Here is a 26,185-nt window from a genome sequence, read left to right on the forward strand (position 1 = left end):
TGTAATTTTTAATTTTTACATTACTTGAAAGCGTTGTGAAGGGGACAGTGTGGAACTTCAAAAGAACACAGACAAGTTGGAGGAGTGGGCAGATAGGTGGCAGATGAAGTGTGAGGTGCTGCAGTTTGGTAGGAAGGACATGGAGAGACAATATAAAATAAGGGGTAAAATTCTTAAAGGGGTGCAGGAGCAGAGAGGTCTAGGTGTATATGTTGCATAGATAATTGAAAATGGCAGGATAGGTGGAGAGAGCAGTTAATAAAGCTCATAGTATTCTGGGCTTTATTAGTAGAGGCATAGAGTGCGAGAGCAAGGAGATTATGCTGAACTTGCACAAGACACTAGTTGGACCTAGAGGCATTGTGTACAGTTCTGAGTGCCACAATATAGGAAGGATGTGAATGCATTGCAGAGAATGCAAAAAATGTTTACAAATATGATTCCGGGATGAGAAACTTCAGTTATGAGGATAGATTGGAGAGCTTGGCATTGTTTTCCTTGGAAAGAAGAAGGCTAAGAGGAGATTTGATAGAGATGTTCAAAATCATGAGGGGGTAGGACAGAGTAGATAGGGAGAAACTATTCCCCGCTCTCAAAAGGATCAAGAATGAGAAGGCACAGATTTAAAGTGATTTGCAAAAGAAGCAAATGTGATGTGAGAAAAAAGTTTTCAACAAACCAGTAGTTTGATTCTGGAATGGACTGCCTGGAAGTGTGATGGAAGTAGTTTCAATTAAGGCATTCAAGAGGGCATTAGATGATTACCTAAATAGAAACAATGTGCAGGGGTGCAGGAAAATGGCACTAAGTCATGATGCTTGTTTGCAGAGCTGGTGCAGACACGATGGGCCAAATGGCCTCCTTTTGCGCCATAACAATTCTGTGATTAAAAACCTATTGGCTGGCTTGAACCTAACTGGCTCAAAATTACTCTTAATTTCATCTTACCTCCTGCTTGGTAGGTCCAGACTCCAGCTCACTGCCTCCCCTGCTCTTCACTTCCCTCCCTGGCCCTCCCACACACCATTTCCCTTTGCAGCCCCTCTCTAAATGCTTGCTGTGACCAAGGGCTCAGGAGAGGAGTGGAGAAAGGATGGAGCTGTGAACAAGTGGAGCAGGAGGATCAAGCAGGGAAGTGACACGCTGGAGGGTCGATGAAGCAGCAAGGTCAGGGATGGAGGCGCAAGTGGCAGTTTGTTTTAAAGACTCAGTACCGCATTGAAACAGAAATTGACGGCAGCATTATTAAGCAATGTCTCTGATTTAATGACAGCGCTGAAACAAAATGGCAGTATTAGAATGCATTTTTAACAGGGGAAACTTGTAATATTTTTCTTTCAACTGGCTCTGGCTGAAACCAGAATTCATATTGTCAACTTCTACAAGCCTTCTTTTGTGGAAAAGCAAAAGCAATAGGCTGCTTTAAATGCAATAATGACTTCGTTTACACCTCACAGAAACAGAAAATGCTGGAAAACCCAAGCAGGTCTGATAGCATGTGTGGGGGGAGAATAGAACCAATGTTTCAAAATGTTAAATGTTATTTGTTATTCAATCTCCAGACAATGTGATGCACCATTGATTACGCAAAGACTCGTTGTTGTGAAATAACAGGCTTTTATTAACGAAAGAACTGGAGCACACCCGAACCGATAGCTAATCCGAACTGAGGCAAAAGGGGCGGAGAGCAGTCACCTTTATACCCAGAGAAGGGCGGAGCCCCGGATTGAGGCAGCAGGGGCGTGTCCAGGCATATCACATAAACAGACAATACTACAGTGGTTCACCACACAATGATAAATGACGAAGGCCTAACACGTGCAATGCCACGAGTGACGGAATATGGAAATAGACATTTGATGGACAAAATAATGGGCAAATTGTACATTCTAGGCTATTTCTGTGCAGGTGGTTTATTTATATGATACATCATCATTAGATGCGAATAGTACTTGGATAAAGGTGTAGCAATTATGGGATCTTTGGCCAAACAAAAAAAAGTCAGCTCTGATGAAGGGTCATCTAGACCCAAAACGTTGGCTCTATTCTCCCCCACAGATGCTGTCGGACCTGCTGAGATTTTTCAGCATTTACTGTTTCTGTTTCAGATTCCAGCAACTGCAGTATTTTGCCTTTATCTTAATGACTTTGGTTTCCCCAGTTTATATTCTGTCCATACACACGTCTTATTTTTTTCAAACTACCTACAATTGACAACTTCCTTTCTGCTTTTCCTCCCATTTCCTTCTCTTGTATAGAGCCACAGACATTTAGAAAGTCTTCATTCAAGCTATGGTGTTTGCTTTGCTCTGCCTCTCGGAGTTCAAATTTTGAAGGAACATGGCTCGGGATTTACGTCAGAGTTCTGGTTGCAATGCCCTCGTCAGTGGGTGGGTATGAATTCAAATTCGAGCAGGAACATGCAACACTATGTTCCTGCCCCACCATCGCTGATTTACAGAGAAGTGGGATGAAGACATGTGCGTTCATTCCTTTTTCGGGCATCTTTAGGAATGGGTGGTGATACCATCTGGTGAAATTCCCACAATTTGGTGACATGCATTGGTTTAAAGTGGCCACCATCACATCTGGAAAGGTTAACATCACTACAACAGCTGCCTAGGTTAGCCAAAATGCTAATTTTAGCATCTGTGTGTCAAGACAATTGTGTGCATGAAGCAAGTTTCCTTGCTCAGATTTGTACAGAGTCAGTCAGGCGAAACTATGTGCAGTCAAGATTGCCCCAAGCTCAACACAAATGGTCAAAAAAAACAACCTGGTTCCTGAACTTCAGTGAACTTTTATTTTATCTTCCTGTGTTCAGCACCCCACATGAACTTGATATTCAAAGTAGGATCAGAACATCTCATGTAGAGAGTAGCAGCAAGGCAGTTCACAGCGTTATAAAAGTAGAGTCACCATTATCCCAGATAAGCATAGGTTGTCTCCCTTTTAACAGAGAGGTCTGAATAGTGACGATTTTAACCTGAGGATCACCACACCTTAGGTGAGGGGCAAGGTTGAGAAGGTTCATGAATAGCCTCAGCCAATATGAGGAATTGAACTCATGCTGTTGGCATTAACCAGTTGTCCAGCCAACTGAGCTACCGGCTCCAAGTCATGGCGTTATACCAAAATGTGGATAATTAAAAATTAGGAAGTGAGGAATTATTTGGAGCCTCCTTGTCCTGATAGTAAATTACATTCTTATTGTTGCTACTTTTTTAAAAATTGGTAATAATGCTAAGACTTTGCATTGTTAAACATTTAAGCTGAAATTATCTTATTCACAATAGCAAACATTAGTCTTAAGGATTCTCAAACCATATAAATCATAGGTTGTAAATCATAGAAACCCTACAGTGCAGAAGGAGGCTGTTTGGCCCTCGAGTCTGCACCAACCACAATTCCACCCAGGCCCTATTTCCGTAACCCCACACATTTACCCTGCTAATCCCTTGACTCTAGGGTCAATTTAGCATGGCTAATCAATCTAACCCATACATCTTTGGACTGTAGGAGGAAACCAGAGCACCCGGAGGAAACCTGCACAGACACAGGGAGAATGTGCAAACTCCACACAGACACTGAGGCCAGAATTGAACCTGAGTCCCTTGCGCTGTGAGGCAGCAGTGCTAACCACTGTGCCACGGTGCGTTAGTGCTTTAAGGGAGCAATCACTGAAATATAACACCCCTAAAGGTAAACCACCATTACCAGAAAACTTCCTTTCACATAGAAACAAAAACATAAGCATTAGGCTTTTTGGAAAGTGTTGTTCAACTGGACCACCCCCTCCCCCATCCTCTTAGATGATTCCTTGTAACTTGTATCCAATGCTTTGTTGACCAGGCTAACCCTGTAACAACTAATGTAACAACTAGGGGCGGCACAGTGGCACAGTGTTTTGCACTGCTGTCTGACAGTGCCAGGGACCCGGGTTCAATCCTAGCCTCGGGTCACTGTCTGTGTGGGGTTTGCACTGTATCTGCGTGGGTTTCCTCCGGGTGCTCCAGTTTCCTCCCACAGTCTAAAGATGTGCAGGTTAGGTTAGGTGAATTGGCCATGCTAAATTCTCCCTCAGTGTGCCTGGACAGGCGCCGGAGTGTGGCGACTAGCGGATTTTCACAGTACCTTCATCACAAGTAAGCCTACTTGTGACTAATAAATAAACTTTAATTTACTTTTTAGTATGTGGAGGCACTATATGATTAACATTGTTACTGACAGAAAATATACAACAACTTTTAATGCAACACAAGTTTTACTTTAAAAACTTGTGGGTTGAAATCATCACCCTACGATATTAGTAACAAACCTTTTTAAACTTTGAAATTCCTTAAAGACCTGAAAGGAATATTCAGCAAATGAATGCTCAATCATCTTATTCCTCTCGTGTATTGCAACAGAACAGGGTGGATCTCAAAAATCAGTAAACTAGGTGAGATAATAAAAGCTTTAAAACCACTGCAGATTTCTTGTTTCATTAATTTTATAAACGTATTTTCAAACTGAATCTCAGTTGTTAATCACTTTAATCCGTCAACAGCCAGTTTAATTAATAGGTTGGTGCATACCTGTTGAGTAATTCCTGTGTATGTAGGATGTTGGATATGGATTGGCAAGATGGCTGCGTCGAGAGCCGTAACGATCACAGCTATGGTACGAGTGGGCACCAGGAAGTGGTAAAGTAGCACGGTACTGATAATTCGGATTTGTTGACGCACAAATGGTTTCAGCATTGGGTATCAACCAACTGCTCACTGAGGACAATGACAAAATGATTCTGGTGAAATCAATAGCAGTTCAAACATAATAGTGCAGAAAGTACATTGTGAATCGTGCACTGTCGACTGTTCTGTCCCCACAGAGTTTCCGTTACCTGATCCAAAAGTAACTTTATTAATTTCAGATTTGCATTTTGCTTAAACTTTACCATCGAAAGCCTGCAGTGCAGAAAGAGGCCATTTGGCCCATTGAGTCTGCACCAACTGTCTGAGAGAGCATCCCACCAAGGCCGTCCCTTCTACCCTAACCCTGCATGGCTATTCCACCTAGCCTACCCATCTTTGGATTGTGGGAGAAAACTGGAGCACACAGAGGGAACACACGCAGAAACAGGGAAAATGTGCAAACTCCAAAAAAGGGTTACCTGGGGACAGTCACCCAAGGCTGGAATTGAACCCAGGGTCCCTGTCACTGTGAGGCAGCAGTGCTAACCACTGTGCCACCATCTGGTTCTAAGCTATTAATATATATCACAGGATCATAGATTACTAAAGTGCAGAAGAGGCCCTTCGGCCCATCGAGTCTACACCGAATGCATGAAATGCCCTGAGCCGCCCACCTAATCCCACTTGCCAGCACTTGGCCCATAACCTTGAATGTTATGAAGTGCCAAGTACTCATCCAGGTACTTTTTAAAGGATGTGAGGCATCCCGCCTCCACCACCCTCCCAGGCAATGCATTCCAGACCATCACCATCCTCTGAGTAAAATAGATTTTCCTCAAATCCCCCCTAAACATCCCACTCCTCACTTTTAACTTGTGTCCCCTCAGAACTGACTCCTCCAGTGCGTTCACGTCCTTCCCATATTGTGGTGACCAGAACTGCACACAGTACTCCAGTTGTGGCTTCACTAAAGTTCTATACAACTCCATCATGACCTCTCTGCTTTTGTAATCTATACCCCGATTGATAAAGGCGAGTGTGCCATATGCCTTTTTCACCACTCTATTTACCTGCCTTTCCACCTTCAGCGATCTATGGACAAACACGCCAAGGTCCTTTTTTCCTTCGGAACTTCCCAGTGTCAGACCTTTCATAGTATACTTTCTTGTCAAATTACTCCTTCCAAAGTGCATCACCTCACACTTTTCAGGGTTAAATTCCATCTGCCACTTAGCCGCCCATTTGACCATCTCGTCTAAATCTTCCTGTAACCCAAGACACTCAACCTCATCGTTAACCACCCGGCCAATCTTTGCGTCATCGGCAAACTTACTGATCCCATCCCCCACATAGTCATTTATGTCATTTATATAAATGATGAACATTAGAGGGCCCAGCATGGATCCCTGTGGTACGCCACTGATCCCTGGCCTCCAGTCACTAAAGTAGCCGTCTGTCACCACCCTCTGTCTCCTATCGCTAAGCCAATTATGAAGCCACCTCGTCAGATCACCCTGTATCCCATGTACATTATCCTTCTTAATAAGTCTCCCATGTGGGACTTTGTTAAAGGTTTTGCTGAAATCCATGTAAACTACATCAACCACACTACCCTCATCTACACACTTGGTTACATGCTCAAAAAATTCAATCAAATTTGTTACACATGACCTCCCTCTGACAAAACCTAGCTGACTATCCCTGATCAAACCTTGCCTCTCCAAACAGAGGTAGATTCTCTCCTTTGGAATCTTTTCCAGTAGTTTCCCAAACACAGATGTGAGACTCACTGGTCTGTAGTTCCCTGGCTTGTCTCGACAACCTTTCTTAAATAGTGGGACCACATTAGGCATTCGTCAGTCCTCTGGCACCTCTCCGGTGGCCAGGGAGGAATAAAAAATTTGGGTCAGAGCCCCTGCAATTTCCTCCCTTGCCTCCCACAACAGCCTGGGACACAATTCATCCGGACCTGGAGATTCGTCCACTTTTAAGCCCGCCAATACCTTCAATACCTTGTCACTCCCTATGATAATTTTCTCTAGAATCTCACAGTCTCTCTCCCAGAGTTCCATAACTACTTCCTCATTCTCATGGGTAAAGACAGATGTGAAATATTCATTTAACACCCTACCAATGTCCTCTGCCTCCACCCACAGATTTCCCCCTTGGTCCTTAATGGGCCCTACTCTTTCCCTGGTTATTCTCTTCTCATTGATATACTTACAGAATATCTTAGGATTTTCCCTACTTTTACCAGCCAGAGCTTTCTAATCTCCCCTCTTTGCTTTCCTAATTGAGTTCTTAATCTCCATCTTGCACTTTCTGTACTCCACTAATGCCTTTGCACACTTACCCCTTACACTTGTTAAAAGCTTCTCTTTTCCTTCTCATTGCATCCTGAATGTCTCTGGTCATCCACAGTTCTCTGGGCTTGTTACACCTTCCTATTACCCTAGAGGGAACATGTTGGCCCTGTACCCTCCCCATTCCATCTTTGAACACCCCCCAGTGCTCTTCTGTAGATTTCCCCACAAATAACTCGTTCCAGTCTACCTTGGCCAAATCCTGCCTAATTTTGTTAAAATCTACTCTTCCCCAATCCAAAAGCTTTTTCTGCGACTTATCAATTTCTTTGTCCATAATAAATTTGAATTGAACCAAGTTGTGGTCGCTATTACCAAAATGTTCCCCCACCAACACATCAGTAAGAACATAAGAACTAGGAGCAGGAGTAGGCCATCTGGCCCCTCGAGCCTTCTCCGCCATTCAATAAGACCATGGCTACTCTTTTTGTGGACTAAGCTCCACTCACCCACCAGCTCACCATAACCTTTAATTCCTTTACTGTTCAAAAATTTATCTATTTTTGCCTTAAAAACATTCAATGAGGTCACCTCAACTGCTTCACTGGGCAGGGAATTCCACAGATTCACAACCCTTTGTGTGAAGAAGTTCCTCCTCAACTCAGTCCTGAATCTGCTTCCCCTTATTTTGAGGCTATGCCCCCCAGTTCTAGTTTCACCCGCCAGTGGAAACAACTTCCCTGCTTCCATCTTATCTATTCCCTTCATAATCTTATAAGTTTCTATAAGATCTCCCCTCATTCTTCTGAATTCCAATGAGTATAGCCCCAGTCTACTCAGTGTCTCTTCATAAGCCAACCCTCTCAACTCCGGAATCAACCTCGTGAATCTCCTCTGCACCCCCTCCAGTGCCAGTATATCCTTTCTCAAGTAAGGAGACCAAAACTGTACACAGTACTCCAGGTGTGGCCTCACCAGCACCTTATACAGCTGCAACATAACCTCGCTGTTTTTAAACTCCATCCCTCTAGCAATGAAGGACAAAGTTCCATTTGCCTTCTTAATTATCTGCTGCACCTACAAACCAACTCCTTGTGATTCTTGCACAAGGATACCCAGCTCCCTCTGCACAGTAGCATGCTGCAATTTTTTACTTTTATTTTTTAAATAATAATCCATTTTGCTGTTATTCCTACCAGCAAGAGTTTTAACAACACCAGGTTAAAGTCCAACAGGTTTATTTGGTAGCAAAAGCCAATCGCTTTCGGAGCGCTGCCCCTTCGTCAGATGGAGTGGATATCCACATCATTCCTACCAGCAGCAGGGTGACATTGCGACCTCACAGCAGCAGGGACCAGGGTTCGATTGCTGGCTTAGATCACTGTCTGTGCTGAGTCTGCACATTCTCCCCGTGTCTGCGTGGGTTTCCTCCGGGTGATCCGGTTTTCTCCACAATCCAAAAGACGTGCTGGTTAGGGTGCATTGGCCATTCTAAATTCTCCCTCAGTGTACCCGAACAGGCGACGGAGTGTGGCAACTAAGGGATTTTCACAGTAACTTCATTGCAATGTTACTGTAAACCTATTTGTGACACTAGTAAATAAACTTAGGTAACAACCTTGATTATCAAAGGTCACCAAACAGGAATGAAACCATGACTTTACCACGAGCCAAGTCTATCTCGGCAGGATCAGGAGTGTACCCCATGGTGTTGCTGTTATTGTGAACCAGCTCCCAGTTTTAAGATTCATTTGGTCTTAAATGATTTATCACATAAATTGTCACAATTCAGGCAATAATCTCAAAACTGACTCTTGTGATGTTAGTGTACCTTTAAGAGATTTTTTTAAAAAGCGTGATTTCTGCAGCTCTCACAGTCAGGGTTTCTCAACTCACAGCCTTGGCTAATGTCATTATGTTGCCAGGCTGGCTACGATGAGTCCTTTTATTGCTACTTATGTGATTTAAATGGGGTTGTTTGTGTTTACTCTGGGGTTAGTTTGATGTTCCTGCATTGTTAGGAGGACGGTCATGTGTTTTTGGAAAGGATTTTTCCCCAGTGAGTTTATGATTTAATTTTCAGTTGAGCTGCAGTAGGGTTTTAACAGAGATAGCAAGCCGAACAGAAGTCTCTCTCTCTCCCTGCTCTTTATTCGTAAATTCTGCTAATGATCTTAAAGCAAGGTTTTGCCTTCTTGAAGGAAAGAATCTGTTGTTTGTAGTTTACCTAAAGTCCCTGATGTTCTGAGAAGTTGTTCTGACTTAAACCTGTTCTGAGTGAATCAGGACTGAGAGTTTACAATTCTCCAGCCAAAGGATTCAATTTCCAGTGACAGGTAAGCATTAGTCTGTGCTATGTTAAACCTGTGAAAACCTATGGGATTGGTTTGATTGGAACATTGTAGATATCTTTGTTAAGGGCTTTACATTATCATGATTGTTTCTTGTTTGTAATTGATAACATTTCTTGTTAATTGTCTTACTATACATGTTAGCTGTATTCTTAAATAAACTTTGTTTGATAAAAGCTCCTTAGTGGGTCACTTGAATCATACTTGAGTGAAACATCTCATGCCAAATTCAAGATGCAAAATTTATGATCCAGGCTGGTTCCATGGAACGCTTTGGAGTTTCCAACCTTAACGATAACACTCTGTACCCAAGGTTTTGGATTCAGCAAAGATGGAAAAACACTATTCACATGGAATGTATTTTTTTTAAAACTGCAGAATTATGTGGCTCAATATCTCTTTAGTGCCTGCAACACAATAAATAAGTACTCCAACCTAATTAACACTCATCATTGAAATAACCAGTTGCAACTTCTAGGTCGTGTATTTGCATGAGGTAGGGGAAGAATTGAATGAAGAATAACAAATGTTGCATCAGTTTCTTGCTCCAGATAAGAGTTTGGCCATTACATTTTTTAAAAAACACATAAAAAGAGTTAGATTCCCAAATACCACCAGGACAAAAGTAGTCATTGTTTTAATTTTCAGCGGAATCACCACCAGTGTTCCATACACAAGTGGTGTACAGGTTCCACGTTCTCTACCTTCCTTGTTCAATTAACAAGTTTTTAAAAATTTTTACTCCATTCTTAAAGTTACAAAGCCAATGCTCAGAGTGGACCAGGCAAACCCAAATCCATTCTTGCTTGCTCCAAAAAACAAATTCAAATTGAAACCAATTCACGGTCCCCACAAGAGAGACAAACAAGATTCAAGTGGGCGGCACAGTGGTTAGCATCGCTGCCTCACAGCGCCAGGGGCCCAGTTCAATTCCCGGCTCGGGTCACTGTCTGTGTGGAGTTTGCACATTCTCCCCGTGTCTGCGTGGGTTTCCTCGGGGTGCTCCAGTTTCCTCCCACAGTCTGAAAGACATGCTGGTTGGATGCATTGGCGATGCTAAATGCTCCCTCAAAGTATCCAAACAGGCGCCGGAGTGTGGTGACTAGGGGATTTTCACGGTAACTTCATGTAAGCTACTTGTGACATTAATAAATAAATAAGCTAAGCGTTGCACTTGGGCTTGATCCAACTGATGTATTAACAACAGGTATGCCAGCCATCTTCGTTCCTCTCCGAAATTCAGAGAAACTGAGAACTTATCAACTTTGTAGTTATCAGAACAAAGCCTTGTTACTGTACATATCACTCTGCTCAATGATCATTCTAACAGTAACTTTATTACACATTACCAAGCCTGCACACAAAGGTTTAGACTTACTGTGAGAGTAACTCATGGGCTGATTTTCAGAAAAGTCATCTGAGCAATCCTTATAGCTGGCTCTAGGGGTTTAAATAAAAATATGGCGTTATCCATCATGGAACAACTTTGTCATTCAATTGTTCATATATACATTCTGTCTTCCTTCTTCCTGAAAAACAGCGACACATGCTGGAGTCTGGCTCCTTCTCCACCAACAGATAGCTTAAAGCTGATCTCCCATAGAGCAGGTTCCCAATACAAAACAGGTACATGAGTGTTTGACTGGCTGACCCACCTTCCTACTTCTGTTAAGCGTTTTCAGTACTGGTCACAAAATTATTATTTTTTAAAAATAAAACTTATTCCGTATCACTGTTAATTCACATTATTATATACACCAGATTTCTTGTCATGCTGTGCTTTTAGCTATCTCTCATTTTCTCAAACAGTTTTTTTTAAGCACAGCTACAATTTGATTTGAAGCGAAGTTTGCAAGATGCGAATTCCTTTGAGACTTCCAACATTCAAAACTTGGCGGAGGAAGATGAATTAATTGAGAGTGCATGGGCAGGCAGATATGAACATACCTCAGGTGCTATGCATGCACTCTTCCTTACCCCAGAATGCACATTTATATGCCAAGGCTAACCTACCTGGCCATCTCAGCCTCTGTCACTTTCACTATGCTACCTGATCCAGGCTGGCCAGCAGACAGCTTCATCAACAGGAACAGCTCTTCCTGTAGCTGGGGAGGTTAACTACAAGATTAGGGAACTGGATCCTTAAACACCATTTCACCTTGCATACCTGGCCAGATTTTCATCTCCCAAGGGAGATACGAAACAAAGAGCTTAAGTTTTTATGCGCTGGAGAAACAACTATCCTGTGTCTTCCACATCACTTTGGCTGGTTGGGAAGGTCAAGGGTGCAAAGCGCACACACACACACCTCTTCAAAGGTTCTGGTTCCCATTGTGAGGACCACATGAAAAATTATATTTCCTCCTGCATATATGTTTGTATGCTGGTGTGGGTTTTCTAAACCCTAACAAAAACGAGAGTTTGAAGTTTGGAACATTCTGAACGATAAGTATAAAATGATTTGGCATCTTCCAATATCACTTTGATGCTGCACTGTACTGACAACTGCTTATTGAATACTGACATCACATCACTAAATTCTCCTTCTAGCAAACATGGACCTCAAGATTGAAGGGTAATCCCTTGAAGTAGGACAAGCTATACGCTTGGGAGATTCTCTCCCACTGGTCATGCACTGCAACCTTCTGAAACCACGCACAAAGAATACAGTGGTTTCCATTTGGAAGACCACAAAAACAGCCATCTCTGTGTGCCAAATCTATAGCTCTCTCTCTCTCTGCAAGTTCATTATAAGGATGGGAACGGGAGTAGCTGCCTTGTTATTGAAGGCACCTTTACAAAACCGGTGTACCCCATTGATAGGGTGGCACGGTAGCACAGTGGTTAGCGCTGCTGCTTCACAGCTCCAGGGACCTGGGTTCGATTCCCGGCTTGGGTCACTGTCTGTGTGGAGTTTGCACATTCTGCTCGTGTCTGCGTGGGTTTTCTCCGGGTGCTCCGGTTTCCTCCCACAGTCCAAAGATGTGCAGATTAGGTTGATTGGCCATGCTAAAATTGCCCTTAGTGTCCTGGGATGCGTAGGTTAGAGGGATTAATGGGTAAATATGTAGGGATATGAGGATAGGGCCTGGGTGGGATTGTGGTCGGTGCAGACTCGATGGGCCGGATGGCCTCTTTCTGTGCTGTAGGGTTTCTAAGATTCTAAGATAGGGTGGTCCCCCACTATGGCAAATTTGGAAGTGGGGAGGGCACTTAATCAGGCGAGATTGTCATGCGTGGGGACCCCACCACTTCAACCTCATTTAAGTTGTGACAGGAAAGCCCATGGACGGCCTTCCTGTCTCACCACCAACTGAGGCCCTTAAGCAAGTAATTGAGGGACTGAATGGGCTCCTATGTGTGAGCGACATCCACCATCTGCTCGCTCAGGACTGCCTCCTCATTATGTTAAGGCATATCAAACTCTTAGGGCGGGACATTACGGCCTCGCTTGAGCGACATCGGAAATTCCTGCCCGAGATCAACGGCGATTTTCGTTGTCAGACCCTCGCCCACGCCAATTCTGTGGCGGGCGAGGTGGTAGAGTTCCACCCAAAATTAACTCTTCTCCCCCCTCCCCTACTGCCCAGTGATACTCAATACATTAAATGGTGTCATATTCTCTTGCTCATCATCTGAAGCTCCCTCTGGTGCTTTGCTCTGAATTGGTGTTTGTCATGGTAATGGGAATGAGGTAAAAGCCCAAGGCCTTCTTCCTCAGCCTGTGCCTCATACTTTCAGGTGTGTTGCATTTGGAAACACAACAACATATTAGAGATTGGTAGTGGAAGGTCAGGAAGCAGAAACAAGAGGCTGTGTGCAAGAAGATTTGGTGTGCACCAGCATCAAAAGATAGAAGAGCAGTTGAGGCCATAATGAAAATATAACCAACACTTGCATGATAGCTAAAAATGACCCTCCTGCCATTACTTAAATAGATTCACAGTCACAATAGCAAAGTGATATCTCTTCAAATAAAAAAACTGCTTTACTATTCCTGGTCCACCTCCAGTCCTGGTTCTATAACCAATATATAGGCAGCACTGACCTGTATGAAAGAATACATTTATGATGTCCACCCTCTACAAGGCACAAGTCTGTCTTCTTAGATAGCACTTTCAAACCCACAACCACTACCATCTAGAAAGCAGCTACTTGGGAACACCACCACCTGGAGGTTCCCCTCCAAGCCACTCACCTTCCTCACTTGGAAACATATCACCATTCCTCCACTGTCCTAACAGCACCAAGGGTGTACCTACACCACATGGACTGCAGCAGTTCAAGAAAACAGCTCACCACTATCTTCTCAAGGGTAATTAGGGATTGGCAATAAATGCCGGCCTGGCCACTAATGCCCACATCCCAAATTCATTCAGAGTCCCTGAAATAGTAGTCCTGAGCACTAACCATTTCCCACAAATTTACAGTGATTTTCTGCTGTTAATGTAATGGTTTAACTCTGCTAGGAGTTGTGGGTTTTAACAAAAAGAAAAGAACATAGCTTGCACACCTGGATTCAAAGTAACAACAACAGATTTATTCCAGGAAATGTTCTCTGCACAGAATACAAAATAAAAGCAAACAGCAGCCTGTGGCACCACCATAATGACATCATCATCAAATCATGTGATCAGCTCTTAAAGCAACCTGCAACCCTTTTAAATATATAACTTAACCGTCAAGAAGTCTGTACATGGAAATAGTGTTCCGACTGGCAATATAGAATTTAGCTTCTGTGGGACAATGGAGTGCTGAGAGAAGGGTGTGCTAGCTTGGCAGGTTCTCTCCCAGAACGTGCAGTTAACGGTTCTTTAAATTGAGATCATGCCTTTAAATTGGAACCTTGTGTGCAAAGATACATCTCAATAAGGTGGTTCACCACCCCACTTCTCAAGGATAATTAGAAATGCTGACCTTACAGCGACAGTCATAAATGAATCAAAGAAAATACACTGATCTTGGTACTTCTTTTGATGCCAATGATTGTCTTCTCATTTCCTCCAAACTGGATTTGTCCAGCTTTGAGATACATGGGCAGATGTATGATATGATACTTCCTGAAACCCACGCACTTCATTGCAACAATGAACAGACATCCTTCCTCTGTCCCCCTCACACTGGACAATGCCCACTCATCACTCACATGTGCCAAGTTCGCTGAACTTTTTCCAGCACTGGATCCGGGTGTGCCGGACAAGGTCATGCCTGCTCACCTCAGCATACACCTCTGTCCCTGCCATCTTGGTGAGGTGGCCTCCTCCTTCCATCCATGGACATCAAGATGTCCCTCCTGGCTGTGATAGCCTCAACCAAGGCTCTGAGGCAGTTGTTGCCTCAGGCAACCAAGGCTCTGAGGCAGGGGCTTGCTCATTGCTGAAACTCTCCTTCTGCCTGCTGTGTCTACTGACGCTGGTCATTTTGCAGGCAGTGATGCCTCCACGGCCTCCACATGCTGCCATTAAATTTTGCAGCGGGCCACCATTTTCTTCATGTCAGGCCCATAATATTGACAGTTGTGTGGCTTATAGGAACTGTAATGTCCTACACTGGGAATGTTTAAGACTTATCTAGATAGCCAGATGAACGGAGTGGGAATGGAGGGATACAAAAGAATGGTCTAGTTTGGACCAGGGAGCGGCACGGGCTTGGAGGGCCGAAGGGCCTGTTCCTGTGCTGTATTGTTCTTTGTTCTATAATCTCTTGGCGTGTTACCAGTTTACACAAAATGCAACCAGAAGAATATCACAAAAGCCAAGCAATTTGTTACACTGTCCTCTCCAATACCCTCCCTGTTTGAGAAGGGACTGAATGTGTGAGTTTAGTTCAATAATCATTGAATCTTTACAGTGCAGAAGAAGGCCATTTGGCCCATCGAGTCTACACCAATCACAATCCCACCCAGGCCCTATTTCCGTAACCCCCACATATTTACCCTGATAATCCCCCTGACACTAGGGTCAATTTAGCATGGCCAATCCACGCAACCCGCACATCTTTGGACTGGGGGATGAAACCGGAGCATCCGGAGAAAACCCATGCAGACAAAAGAACCTTTTGTTGATGTTTTGTCTGCACTTCAGTCCCACGCTCCTGATCTACGGACACCCGGTGCGGAGAGGGGAGGGGAGGGATTGCGACCTCCTCGTGAACCTGCTCCTGGGCCTGGCGAAACGCGCCATTTACCGGTCCAGGCTGCGGGCGATCGAGGGGGCCGTCCATCCTGACTGTCTTCCCCTCTACCGCGGCTACGTTCGCGGCCAGGTGTCCCTGGAGAGGGAGCATGCGGTGTCCACGGGCGAGGTTGACGCTTTCCGCGCCCGCTGGGCACCGCAGGGGTTGGGGTGCATTATTGACCCCAATAATCACATTTTAATTTGATGTTTTTAAGTTTCCTTTGTACTTTGATTTCTGTTCGGGCTGTTCCCCCTCCTTTTTGGGGAGCTGCCCCTTTTACTTTGTCCTGATTTAATCTGAGTTTGTTTACTTGGTTTGGTTTGACCTAAAAAGAGGACATGGGGAGAATGTGCAGACTCCACACAGACAGTGACCCAAGGCTGGAATTGAACCCGGGTTCCTGGCGCTGTGAGGCAGCAGTGCTAACCACTGTGCCACTGTACCACCCTAATGGTTTCTTGCAGCTGGGTGTGCTTACTCAGTGCATATACGCAACTAATTTCAACATGATTTTAAATACACAATCAGAATGACAACTTATCAATTAAAAAAAGTGTCAATGTGTGTTCTGCTAAAACCTACTGACCAACCTTTCTTTGGCATCCAGGAATGCTTTTGCGAAGGGATTGTTCTTGATCTTCAGAGTCGTAACCTTAAAACAACAAATAAAACCCAAAAGAACAAGCTATTATGTAGTCAGCTGGTTAACTAAAAATCAAGGCTAATAGAATGATTAAAGCACCTGCCTGACATAGAACATAGAACATTACAGCGCAGAACAGGCCCTTCGGCCCACGATGTTGCACCGACCAGTTAAAAAAAAAACTGTGACCCTCCAACCTAAACCAATTTCTTTTCGTCCATGAACCTATCTACGGATCTCTTAAACGCCCCCAAACTAGGCGCATTTACTACTGATGCTGGCAGGGCATTCCAATCCCTCACCACCCTCCGGGTAAAGAACCTACCCCTGACATCGGTTCTATAACTACCCCCCCTCAATTTAAAGCCATGCCCCCTCGTGCTGGATTTCTCCATCAGAGGAAAAAGGCCATTTTTTCCCCCTTCTTTACAGCTAACATGCTTATGAACACAGCCAAAGGGAGAAGATTGTCATTTGTATAGACTCCTCCCATCTCAATCCATGGGATTTACATTACTCCTACCAGCCAACCCACACAACCACTCTATTCCTCCAAATTCCCCTTCGACTCACTTGAATGGTTGGTGGAATTGGGAGGCAGAATAAGTTCACTCAACTCCCTTAACTTAATAGCTGTTTAATGTTGGTCATGGCGAGAGCTTCAGTCTTGCATCAGGCTCTGTGCCGCACATGGTAATAAGACCAGAAATATTCATTTGCATCAGAGTCCAGTCCAAAACTTCAGGGCAAAAGATAAAAAGGTGCATCATTCACAAAACACCCTACTCTTCTCCTTCCCAAAATGGAACATTGCAAAATCCGTAAGTGTTGAAAAGAGCCCCGTGGTAAATTGGCCATTTTTTCCCCCATTCATTCATGGGATGTGGGCATCACTGGCTGGGCCAGCATTTATTGCCCATCCTTAAATAAACTAAGCTCATTTCAAGAGTCAACCACAACTTGCTGGAGTCACATGTAAGCCAGACCAGGTAAGGTTGGTAGGTTTCCTTCCCTAAAGGACATGATGATAGCGGTTGCATGGTCAACATTAAACTTTTATTTCCAGATGGATGGTATGGTGGCACAGTGGTTAGCACTGCTGCCTCACAGCGCCAGGGACCCAGGTTCAATTCCTGGCTTGAGTCACTGTCTGTGTTGAATTTTCAGTTCTCTGTGGGTTTGCTCCGATTTCCTCCCACAGTCTGAAAGACGTGCTGGTCAGGTGCATTGACCCGAACAGGTGCTGGAATGTGGCAATGAGGGGAATTTCACAGTAACTTCATTGCAGTGTTAATGTAAGCTTTGCTTGTGACTAATAAATTTACTTTACTTACAGATTGTTATTGAATACAAAGTTCACCATCTGCCATGTGGGATTCGAACCCAGGCCCTTAGATAATACCATGATGGCACCACCTCCCCACAATATGTGACAGTGCTGTAGCAACACTAGGATTTTTGAATTCAGACAATGCTTAGCTCTTGTTCATAGAAACTGATGCTGGCTTGTCTTTCCTCACATTTTGCAACCACATCATTACAAACTGAGCGCTCTCATTTATCCTTTGAGTGCCAACATTCGTACATCCGTCCCAAGTCAGATATTTGATACAAAAACAAATGGATCAAAATATTAATGTTGGATGGACCCAGCAAACGTTTGGAATAAAGGAAACAACTCATTTACCCGTTGATAAACTGGAAAAGCAATTAAATTCAGAAGGAAGTAAAACAGTACCAATGCAAGCTGGAGCAGACACTGGTGCAATAATGCAGTCCTTAAGAACCAGGATGCTAGAGAGCCATGGCAAGGCTCAATATTATCACTGGCCTGCCCACATTAAAAGCCTCAAACTGACACTTCATGCACATGGTTTTATGACCTACATCCACTATTCCAAAGAATATAAAGTGCAAATGTTCACTCAGTATTCTCTTCTTAAACTTTGAATGATCATTGCTGAATAATTAGAGATGCCTGCAATGGCATCCAATGTAAACAAGGAAACACTTGAAAACATCCATCATAAATCACAACGAAAAGTATGAAGCGCACCAAAAGAATTACAAAAATCTCATCATAAACCAATGATAGTTGCACTGACCTCTTCATTCTGGTACGCTGTCACTGCAATGAACTGGGTCTCAGGAAAAGAGTGATTTGAAATCATCCTGCGAGGGCCCCCCACACGCACTATATGAACTTGTGGCTTGTACTTATGGAGAGAATTTAGAATCACCTGTAAAAAGATGATGGAAAAATTCACATATAAACTCTGATTTTGCAAGCAAGGCAAGTTGTGGTTGAACTGAACAATGGGGCAATTGCACTATTGCCGCCTCTCAGAGAGCAGTTCTGGCCACACTTTGTAATGTGAGGCTTTGGGGTGTCAGGAGGGGAGTTACTCGCAGTAGAATGCTCAGCCTCTGACCTCCTCTTGTAGCCTCAGTATTTACATGGCTGGTCCAGTTCAGCATCTGATCAATGGTAACCCCCAGGACATTGGCAGTGGGGTTTCAGTGAAGATAATGCCAGTATAAAGCACGTTTTGCATTTTTAATCTGTTAAAGTACTTCAAAGCCAATGAACTACTTTTGAAGTGTCGTCCCAACACCTCTCCATCATTTCAACAAGTCTCTCTCTCTCTCTCTCTGAGCGCCACCAAAATGTCATTTTCCCCTCAGATTTTTTTATTTTTATCTTTAGTAAAAACTTTCTTCAGTTTGCTGCATTTCAATTGTTATTAGCTATGAATGTGAGAGGTGTGTTCAGGTGAGTTAGGATTGAGTTCAACTATGATTTCCCTGTTGGTCAAGTATTCTGCAAACCAAAGCAGTTTAACCTCACAGGAAGAATCGTCGAATAGGTACAGCACATTGGAGACCATTTGGCCTATTGTATCCGGCTCTCTGCAAGAACAATTCACCTAGCCCCACACCTTTCCCCATAACTTTGCAAATCCTTCCATGATCCAATCCTCTTTGGAAAGCCATGATTGAATTTGCTTCCCACCACATTCTCAAGCAGTGCATTCCAGATCCTAGGCACCTCATCCTAGCCAGTGACAGGCTAAAAAGCAAATAAAAACTAGCCCTGTGGCAGATTCCCCTTCATCTAGGAATTGAAGGAAATGTGCATTGTCATAAATCAGCGCTTCAGGGAAAAAAATAAGGGGAGCATTACGTTTTCCAATTACTATTGAGGGATTTTATCTAAAGCCAGGTGGGTTCAAGTATTTGCATTGGAATTAGTGAAGAGAATGTCAGTTCTGCTCTGGAACATAACTATAAAGAAGTCACTAACTCTGTGTAGCCAGTGACTCTTACACCAGAGAGCTATAGAACTGACCTTGCCATTCTTCATCCTGATAAACAACTTTCAAAATGTAGTTTTGCAACTGTCCATGTTAAGTTGGTGTTTATTGTTGACAGCAAGTGACAAGAAAGAAAATTGTCCCTTTTTCCATTATCGACAATACAATTGTAATTGCAAAACAGATTTAAATGACAATTAATGATAGAAAATTCATAACAGATTCACGTGTATAAAAGTAACCTACAAATACAGAAAGAACATAAAAGAGAAAAGGCATTCCTGGTGATTTTTTAAAATATTGAAAATATTAGATAACACTAATCCAAAATAAAAGTGCTACATTTTGCGTGTTAATTATTTTAAAGTAATGGACAGCTCAGCAACTCTGTTCTGGAACCAACATGATATAGATTTGTCCTCCAATAAATATATTGTATATCTTTTTAGTATGGTTTGTTGTTTTTTCTGGCTGTAAAAAGGACACAGTTAATTTCATAATTACAAAACCACTCTAATTATGTAATTTTGCATAAAACACTTACTTTTGTTCAATGTCAATTTTAGCAAAATCTGTGCCAAGGAAAACATAAATGACTGAACTCATTACAAACGTTTTTACATGAAATTGTACTCATTGGGAGATCTCTTAATGGGCTGCTGGGCTGCATCAAGAAAAACCTCTTTTTTCTGACTAAAACACGATGTCCATTAAACTCTGAAAGTGCCAATTAGACCTGTTTATTCTTGTTTACGTTTGGCTTCCTTTCAAACAATAGCCTATATGAGTAGAGTAGGCTGAGAGGATTGCTATAATTACATTAATGCACACTTGATATTTCACAATTGCCCTGCTTGTTATTGCAAATGAGATGGGAGGAGAAAGCCTTACCTGCCCACCAGTGTTGGCTTTATTTGTTAACTTGACTTTGCTGAAAGAGATTGGAGCTTTCATCCAGTGTGCCCCAAAGTTAGGGGAGTCAGGGTGGATGTAAACGCAACTCTGTGTCAGGGGTTCTGGTTTACCAGCTGGAATCCATTCACCATTCACGTATTTCCAACGATGACTGTCAGCGGCAACAAAGTCTAGCAGGAATGAATACATGGCATTTGGATCCAATCCAGATACACTTATTTTCAGAACTGGAAACATCCGCCTGTAAGAGGGAAAGAGAGGGAGGGAGAGAAACAAAATCAACCTTTCCTTTTGGGGAAGCACATAATGGTAATTGCACTGAACAGCAGGGGAAAGCATAATAACCTTGTCAAAAAATAAAGGCTTGGCTACCATTCACATACTGGGGCTAATTTTCCTATTAATCCAAACATGCAGACAAGCAACATAGGAAGTAAATGGATTAACAAGTGTTCAGCAATTGATTCCAAAGATACAAGCAGAGGTGAGGAATAACTGGTTTGGAAAAGGGATAGTTTTTGCATTAGTCTTTCAGAACAGCAGTTGCATTACTGCACCACCTCCATAGGGAGTGCGGGGTTTTCCCTTCTTAAAAAAAAATTTGAACAGCACAATGGTTAAATCTACCAGCATTGTATTTTACTCCATGTTATGCAGTGGCAAAATAGTCTGAGGCATCATAGACACCAAATGCTAAAAGTGCATTAGTGTTAATGAAGCAGCTGCTAATAGTGACACGAGCTGCAAATAGTTTCCCATTGTGAGCAGGTGTAAGGAAAGGACAGGCTAATTCTACATTAATATTGTTCTTATCTCGCTAAGTACAGTTTCTTACAAATTCTTCAGGGAAGGTGTAATGACAAAGTACAAAGAACAGCTCAGCACAGCAACATGCCCTTCAGCCCACCAAGTCTGTTCCAACACAGATTCCTCTCTAATCTAATATTTTCTTGCCTCTATGTGGTCCAAATCCCTCTATCCCCTGCCTATTGATCTATCTATCAAGATGTTACAGAATCTGTTTCCACCACCTCTTCCGGCAGCACGTTCCAGGCATTCACCACCCTCTGTGTGAAAAACCTGCCCCTTACATCTCTTTTAAACTTTCCCCCTCTCACTCTCAACCTATGCCCACAATTAATTGACCTTTCCACCCTAGGAAAAAGACTCTGACTATCCACTCTATCCAAGCCTGTCATAATCTTGTAAACCTGTATCAGGTCCCACCCTCCTCCTTCAACTCTCCAATGAAAACAATCCAAGTTTGTTCAACCTTTCTTCATAGTCCATATCCTCCAAACCAGGCAATCCTGGTAAATCTCTTCTGCGCCCTTTCCAATGCACCAACATCCTTATAGCAGTGTGGTGACCAGAATTGTACACAATACTCCAAATGTGGCCTAACCAAGGTCTTATACAGCTGCAACATGATTTTCCCATTCCTATACTCAATGCCTCGACCAATGAAGGCCAGCAATCCATACGCCATCTTGTCCACCTTTTTCACCTGAGTTGCCACCTTCAGGAAACTGTGAATCTGCACGCCTAGATCCCTCTGTATGCTAATATTTCTAAGGGCTCGACCATTTATTGTATACTTTACTGCACAAGTCCTGCCAGTGAAGTGACAGGAAATGCAATGCTCATGATATGACTAGAGCTGGATTATGTGGCATGGTGGGGAAGCAGAGTCCATTGCAGATAAAGTGGCAGGGAGACATCAGAAGGACAGGCTGTTCTGGTAGGGCCCATCTCACATAGAAAAACACTGTGAATCAGCACCAATGTTGTATTTTGCCAAGAATGTGCAGGTAGCAGATACCTTTCTGCAATACAGGAAAGTATGCACAGGGGAAGGCAGAGTTGATAAGTAGCACTAGACAATTCATTATTGGTGGCACAGTGGTTAGCACTGCTGCCTCACAGTGCCAGGGACCTGGGTTCAATTCCCAGCTTTGGTCACTGTCTCTGCAGAGTCTGCACATTCTCCCTATGTCCAAATGGGGGTGCTCCGGTTTTCTCCCACAGTCCAAAAGACATGCTGGATAGGTGCATTGGCTATGGTAAATTCTCCCTCAGTGTACCCAAACAGGTGCCGGAGTGTGGCGACTCGGGGATTTTCACAATAACTTCATAGCAGTGTTAATGTAAGCCTACTTGTGATTAATAAATAAACTGAAACCTTTAACTTATCTTGCTGTACATAGAGTTAGCATATTCAAAGTTTAGAATCCCTACAGTGCAGGAGGAGGCCATTCAGCCCATCGAGTCTGCACCGACAACAATCCCACCCAGGCCCCAGCCCCGTAACCTCACACGTTTACCCTGCTAATCTCCCTAACACTAAGGGTCAATTTAGCATGGCCAATCCACCCACACATTTCTAAATTTGCTGACATTGACCTCATATTGTTATTATTGTATTATATTTTTCAATCGGATACAATCATTATATGCTTGATGCACTTACATTTTGTGACATGTCAATTCTTGCTGAAGTGAAAGCAGGAAATAAATGCTCTGGACTTGCCTTGAATTAGAAGCTGTAATAGCCTCAAATTATTCAGCATTGCAGTATTCTGTTTCACTGGCAGCTTCTTATATGATGTACGGAACTTTACATTGATTCATCGTTGTATTTAATCAAAGATATATGCTAACAAATGATGATAGAGATTGAATTATTCTTGACTTCTTACTATGCTTTCTTTATGGTAGTAATGTATTGATACTGAGGCACAGGTCTCTGAAAGCCTGTGCAGTTTAGTGTCAAATGCAATAGTTATTTTAATATATTATATGCCCCATGTTCCAATGTTTAGCAAAAATAGGCAAAGCAAAACTATTGCATCACATATTCTATTAAATATCTGAATGCTTCATTTCTTTACTACTTTCAGTGCAACATTTCTAAGCCATCAAGAAAGAATACCAGAGCTGTAACAACTCGAGAGGTACACCCAAGTTATATTTCAATTGCACCATATTGAAAGAATTGCACCAATTACTAGGGCAGCACAGTAGCACAGTGGTTAGCATTGCTGTTTCACAGCACCAGGGACCTGGGTTTCATTCCTGGCTTGGGTCACTGTCTATCTGGAGTGTGTATGCTCTCCCAGTGTCTGCGTGAATTTCCTCCGGGTGCTCTGGTTTCCTCCCACATTCTAAAAGACGTGCTGGTTAGCTGTATTGACTGTGGCGACTAGGGGAATTTCACAGTAACTTCATTGCAGTGCTAATGTAAGCCTTACTTGTTACTAATAAATAAACTTTATAAACTGGGGGAGGGGGGACAGCTGATGCACAAGATTTTGGTGTGTTGGGATGGGAGAATCGCACGTTGGCCATTTCGCGGGATTCGCACATGTGTTCCCAATGCATTTGTGTCCCCCACAGCCAGAGAACAGGTGCAGTCAGGACCGTGCTGGAAGCCAGCCAGGAGAGAGGCAAGTAATTCAAATATCTTTTTAACGTATTTCAAATATCTTTTTAACGTATTTCAAATGTGATTATCAGGCACGGCACGGAATTCTCCACACCCGATAGCATCGCCCACCCCACCAGGATTATTTCACTCCGGCAGGGTTTAGAGTAGCTCCCCACATTTGGGGGACTAGCAAGAAACCTCGCTGGAGTGGAGGGGGCAATCGGGGCCCCCCTGGGGGTCAGGCAGCGGAGAGTGTGATGGTGGCCCCTGGGCATAGGCCCCCTGGCACTGCCCAAGGGGTAAAGTGCCCATGCCCGAGGGCACCTTGGCACTGCCCACCAGGCATTGGGTCATGCCAAGGGGGCTGGGGCAAGGGGTGGGGGCCTAGGGGACAAGCGGGCAGTGCCTAGGTGGCAAGGTGACGAGGTCTCGGGGGCAAGAGGAAGGAGCCAATGGGGTGGGCCTGGGGTGGGGCGGGGTCAAGGGGCATGGCCTATTGTGGACGGGGCCTAGGGACGATTGGTGGAGTGGGGGATTCTGCTGCCAGTCTGCATTAGGATCAGTTGGGGCTGGAGGGAGGCCAGTGATCGGGGGTGCCTGGGGGGTGGTCTGCCTTCCAGAGGGGGTCTGCTTCCCATGGGGGTGGGTCTTCCTCCCCGGTGGGGGGCTCCTTCCCAGTGGGGGTCTGCTGGGGGTTGGGGAGATCGCCACTGCTGGGGGAGGGGGGGACAGCTGGAGATCTAGGCCGGGGGGGAGGTCCGGGCTAGCCCGGGAATGCTTGTGGGGGCCACGATCGGGCTGTGGGGAGCGGGGGTGGCTGTGGAGGGGCAGCACTGCAGGGGGGTCCCGGGTTGGCCAGCGATCGAGCTGGCCTGCAAACTGCAATCCCTGACGGATCGGGGCCGCTGCGCATGCGCAGAGTTCCGGAACAGTCAGACTCCGGCGTGAATAGGCCCCGCCCCCCAGCTTTTAATAAGATTCACAATTGTGACCTCTGCATTGCACAAAGTGTGGGAGATTCCAGTGTGAACTCCCACTGAAAAAACAATTGTGATTTACACCAGTTTTCTCACCAATTCAGCACTTTTGGGAGAATCGCTGCCGTAGTTTCTCCTCAACTCTGTTTTAAATTGGCTGTCCCTCATCCTAAGACTATGAGCTCTCATTCTAGAATGTCCCACAAGAGGAAGCATCCGCTCCACATCTACTTTATCCATACCTTTTATCATCTTGTACAATATGGGCCAAATGACCTCCTTCTGCGTGGTAACAATTCTGGAATTGCATTTATGGAACAAAATAAATGGAGTTCCATTGGGATGATTTTCAGCTGAAACACCGATTACATCTAATGTGTGCTACACCCTCCGAATGGCATCAGCAAGAAGTTCAAAACATTTTCCTAGTGCTCCTCTTCCTGGTCATATCAAGCACAGTTTCTGAGTGGCCTCCAGCAGTCCCTTTAAGATTAGAATGTTCAATGCCTAATATAATGAGCAGAGCATACAAAGCTTACACTCTGCCCAATTATACATTAAATTAGAATATAATAGTATAGAATACCTACAGTGCAGAAGGAGACCATTCAGCCCATCACACCTGCACAGACAACAATCCCACCCAGGCCCTATCCCCGTACTCCCACATATTTACCCTGCTAACCCCCTTAAAAGTTAAAGTTTATTTATTGGTCACAAGTAAGGCTTACATTAACACTGCAACGAAGTTACTGTGAAATTCCCCTAGTCACCACATTCTGGCGCCTGTTTGGGTCAATGCACCTAACCAGTACGTCTTTCAGACTAAGGGGTGAAATTGGAGCACCCAGAGGAAACCCATGCAGACAACGTACAAACTCCACACAGACAGTGACCCAAGCTGGGAATTGAACCCGGGTCCATGGCGCCGAGCAGCAGCAGTGCTAACCACTGTGCCACCGTGCCACCCCTTGATAGTAAGGGACAATTTACTATGGCCAATCCACCTAACCTACATATTTTTGGACAATGGCGTAAGAGATCTACAACCAGCATAGGATTCCAATTTAAAGATATTACTAAGTCTGTTTTTGGGCAGAAGCACTGAACACATTTATAGCCTGCCTGAAATCACAATGGTGGGCAATTGTTTTTCTCAATTTCCAAACCGCTGGATCCTCACTTTCCATCAGAAATGGTGTTGGTGCCAAGTGAAAAATCATCCTCCCTGGACTTCCCATATTTTCATTGGAGCCGTTTGAAACTAAAGCAGTCGATTGTTGTCGAGGGCACATGAACACTTGGAAGATTCCAACTCAATAAGTGCTTGGCCAGTAGCCAATCAGTAACACCATCACAAATAGATACTGGTTCTTTAGTTCAATGTCAGTTGCAACATATTCCA

The 26,185-nt window shown here is 43.9% G+C and overlaps 1 protein-coding gene across 1 annotated transcript in view; it reads right to left on the reverse strand.

The window, feature by feature from the left end:
- LOC144506073 (T-box transcription factor TBX19-like) overlaps positions 1-26,185 on the reverse strand; it is a 48,727-nt gene that overhangs the window by 8,760 nt on the left and 13,782 nt on the right. Inside the window, exons 3-7 of the mRNA XM_078231890.1 lie at positions 20,353-20,617; positions 18,253-18,387; positions 16,095-16,156; positions 10,706-10,767; positions 4,578-4,763 (exon numbers count right to left, since the gene is read on the reverse strand). Coding sequence (XP_078088016.1) covers positions 4,578-4,763; positions 10,706-10,767; positions 16,095-16,156; positions 18,253-18,387; positions 20,353-20,617 — 710 coding nt within the window. The remainder of the gene's footprint in view (positions 1-4,577; positions 4,764-10,705; positions 10,768-16,094; positions 16,157-18,252; positions 18,388-20,352; positions 20,618-26,185) is intronic.

Source organism: Mustelus asterias, chromosome 17 (assembly GCF_964213995.1).
Source record: "Mustelus asterias chromosome 17, sMusAst1.hap1.1, whole genome shotgun sequence".
NCBI lineage: Eukaryota > Metazoa > Chordata > Chondrichthyes > Carcharhiniformes > Triakidae > Mustelus > Mustelus asterias.